We start from the raw sequence: 3,711 nt of genomic DNA, 5'->3' as shown, positions 1-3,711 counted from the left end.
AATACGAAGAAGAAGAAGAAGAATAAAACTTCACAGTTCATATAAATATTAAATACTGACATCAAATCAGTTTTTTTTTCATTAAAAAACATTATGTTTATTTGCCCGGATGTTATTAAAATGAGAAAAAATAATTTCATGTATAATATACTAAAATTTATGCTCTAATTCAATTCTTTCAACCGAGCATAAATCATTTACAAACTTAAGCCCTTCAACTTACATGTACTACACTACAACAAAACAAATAAACACTTTATATGCAATTGGCTAAGAGTGGTTGTTCCAGCCGTTTATTTGACGATTTTATACACAGAAAGAAACAGAACTTATTCGTATCAAAACCACTATGACATTATACACAAAAGATTAACAAATGACATGTCAAACTGATTTCGTATCATTCAGCGAAAAAAAAAAACGAAAAAAAAAAAACAACAAACATATTTACTCATTAGATGTCATTCATGACAGGCATATAGGTCGTTAACTAACAAAAATGGAAACCCATACAACAAATAACATAACATCTTTAATTGAAAAATCTAATTCACAAAGAAAACTTGACTGTTAGACACATGTTTTCGGCACATGATTAAAGATAATTAGTAATTTGATAAAATGACCCTGTTACTTTAATTGTTCTACAAAAACAAAAACGAGAAAAGAAAAATGCCTCATAAATTTAAATAATAATCACTCCTTTATTCAATGTTTGAATTTACAATAAAGTATACACATACAAAAATACAATCATATAATATATTCATGAACTCTTAAATCGGGATGCTGCGAGCAGGCCACCCAACCCTAACTCCTTTTACTTATTTTTAGGAGGGGGAGGTGGGAAGATCCTGTGGCTCAAGACCAGCATGGACGTCTTCTCGTCCCCCGAAACATCTATTTTTTTTAAACAAGCATTCCTGGCATATCATACATCAGAATCTGAAACTAGAAAAACAAGATTGTTTATATGCATTGATTTTTAAATACTATATTTATACACAATGATTGAAAAAACCGTGTATCTTACGACATTATAATCTACATAAACTACCGCAATTTTCTAAATAATGTAAAGTTAAGATAAAACTCGTCTGAACAGCCGAAAAGCAAATCCTCGAATGATTATTTTACACACCTATAGTACATATACATGTATCATACTTTTCACGTGCACATCCCCGCCAAAATCAAACACAGGCGACAATCATAACCCCGCTCAACCATGTACGCGGTAAGTTGCCTGGCAACGTGTGTAAATACATTTATGCTCTAATTCAATTCTTTCAACCGAGCATAAATCATTTACAAGCTTAAGCCCTTCAACTTACATGTACTACACTACAACAAAACAAATAAACAATTTATATGCAATTGGCTAAGAGCGATTGTTCCAGCGTCGAATTTTAAAGTACGGGACAAATAACGCTATTAACTGAAACGAAACTGAATTACAATCCTAGATTTTTAGAAACGCTGAGAATCGAATTAATATCCTCAGACTCATAACCGTCCTTCGCATGCTCACTTTTCCATCCCCGTGCTTTTTAAAAAGTCTATCACATACATTATAAACAGCGCTGGCGGTAGAGCCACCGCGTTTTAAAATGCGAGTCCCATAATCATTAGGGTTTAAGCCTACTTCGACAAGCATCTCACGTAACAGTTCCCTAACTCGAGTATAAGATAAGCAACCTCCTTTCTTTAATCTAAAAGAGTTAGATTTCTTACACGAAGATAAAGCCCGAAAAACATGCTCTTCACTATCGTTTGATAAATCAGCCTTTGAAAAATAAAGTTTTAATGATGTATATGGACATGTAACACCAGTTGATTTTGAAATAACAACTGAAGAACCACGACTTAACTGATCAGTTTGACTAGACCGTATGTACAAACTTAAGTAATCATCATTGAATGTAACGTCAGTACATCTAAAATTTAACAGTTATTCGATCCTCAAAAATCCTGAAAACCCTATGATTACAATTGCAACTGATATTAAATGATATAAAGAACAATTATCTTTGTCATGTAATAAAAACATATATCCAATAATTTCTGCAGAAATAGGTTTTTTTTTTTTTTTTTTTTCACATAAGCATATGTCCTGACCCTTCCGGTCATACTTGGGCCCTTCCGGCCATACTTAGGCCCTTCCGGCCAGACTGAGGCCCTTCCGGCCAGACTTTGGTCCTTCCGACCGTCTACCCATGAAATTAAATAGTCCTTCCGGTAATACTTAATTACAAATTTAACGTGATAATTATTTCAATGATCTGGAATCAAGTTTAACTGCCAAAACAAATCCCTTAAACTTTCTAGAACCAAAAAGAGATCTTTTATTTTTACCATCAACATATCTTTTTCTGTCACAAAATTCTAAGACATCCTTAACATAGTTTTTCCCTGTAAAACTGTTATCTTCAAATAATAAAGGCCAGTAAGCTGCAGACTGCCACCTTAGTACAATCAGGACACCCATAGCTTTACACTCTATCACGTGTTTAATTGTTTTGCATACTAAACTGACTAAACTAAACTTACCATTTATGAACCTTCTGTTCGCTTTCTTTGCTTCATTGCGCTGTTTTTGATAATGGACGCAGCTGCTTTCTCAGCCTTTTTAATTCTCTTTGAATCCTCATCATCGCTGGCTAAATCGTCTTGCTCATATTCGTGTACAGTCAACCAACCACTAGGTGACTTGTCTGCCAGTTTTATCAGTTTATTGCGACGTTCAATCTTTTCCTTGGCAGTCTCACACAACTCGAGCGCCTCACTGTGTTCTCCTGACTCAATCAGTCCGCTAATTGGAACGATGCAATCCAACAGCTCACAGTTATGATCCAACTGAATCTGATTCCCTTTGTTTTTCAAAACAGTGAATTTTTGAGTTTTGACAACACTTCCTTTGCATATCCCTTTCTTAAAATCTGCAAACTTAGCATCAAAATACGATTTTATCTCATATAAACTGTCCGAGTTCATTCTTGAATTTAAATGAAAAGTTAAGATAAAACTCGTCTGAACAGCCGAAAAGCAAATCCTCGAATGATTATTTTACACACCTAAAGTACATATACATGTATCATACTTTTCACGTGCACATCCCCGCCAAAATCAAACACAGGCGACAATCATAACCCCGCTCAACCATGTACGCGGAAAGTTGCCTGGCAACGTGTGTAAATACATATAACTTACATTTACCTTTTTTCTCATTTTAATATTATGCTTAGAAATCTTAACGAAAATATCATATAACATTTTCCGCTTTAACAATATAACTGTTATATTTACCGGGATGTGTTTCCAAATTACCCATTACTTCAGTATGGGCAAAGAAAAGTTGTTTGAAGTGGGAGATAGGTGAAAGATAATCATCTTTGCTTTCTTAAAAAAATAAACATGTAATTTACTCGTAAAATACATGTATAGCATTTAATTTAGCATTTAATGATAGGAAGATTTTAAAGTTTTACTTATTTTTTAAATTAGTAATAAATAAACAAATAAAAAAAGGGATGAATAAATTAGTTAAGATAAGTAAATAACTATATGAATAAATAAATAAATAAATAAATAAATTAATTTAATTAATTAATTATTAATTAATTTATTTATTTATTTATTTATGTTTTAATTAATAGTAGATAATAAAACAATAATTAAACAAAAAGAACGAATTAATTAAATTGATTGATT

At 32.2% G+C, this 3,711-nt stretch overlaps 1 protein-coding gene across 2 annotated transcripts; it reads right to left on the bottom strand.

The window, feature by feature from the left end:
- Positions 1-267: 267 nt before the first annotated feature.
- LOC132714839 (uncharacterized) lies at positions 268-3,126 on the bottom strand. Of its 2 annotated transcripts, none has more exons than XR_009623615.1 (2): positions 1,142-2,544; positions 268-951 (listed from the first exon to the last, which is right to left on the bottom strand). XR_009623615.1 is itself a non-coding variant. In XM_060697756.1 (2 exons), the coding sequence occupies exon 1, from the start codon at positions 2,992-2,994 to the stop codon at positions 2,554-2,556; it is 441 nt and encodes a 146-aa protein (XP_060553739.1). In that variant the 5' UTR covers positions 2,995-3,126; the 3' UTR covers positions 268-951; positions 2,551-2,553. The 2 variants fall into 2 exon arrangements, 1 of the variants encoding a protein (XP_060553739.1); XM_060697756.1 differs by lacking the exon at positions 1,142-2,544 and adding an exon at positions 2,551-3,126.
- Between the last annotated feature and the right edge of the window lie 585 nt (positions 3,127-3,711).

This window comes from Ruditapes philippinarum, unplaced genomic scaffold, assembly GCF_026571515.1.
Source record: "Ruditapes philippinarum isolate M1 unplaced genomic scaffold, ASM2657151v2 ctg26435_1_1_1_1, whole genome shotgun sequence".
NCBI classification, from domain to species: Eukaryota; Metazoa; Mollusca; class Bivalvia; order Venerida; family Veneridae; genus Ruditapes; species Ruditapes philippinarum.
Note: the sequence above shows the minus strand (reverse complement) of the source record. Positions and strands in the feature narration are given on the sequence as shown.

What these genes read in the sequence shown, in the direction of transcription:
- LOC132714839 (XM_060697756.1), bottom strand. Translation starts at nt 2,994, where the DNA reads ATGAACTCGGACAGTTTATATGAGATAAAATCGTATTTTGATGCTAAG.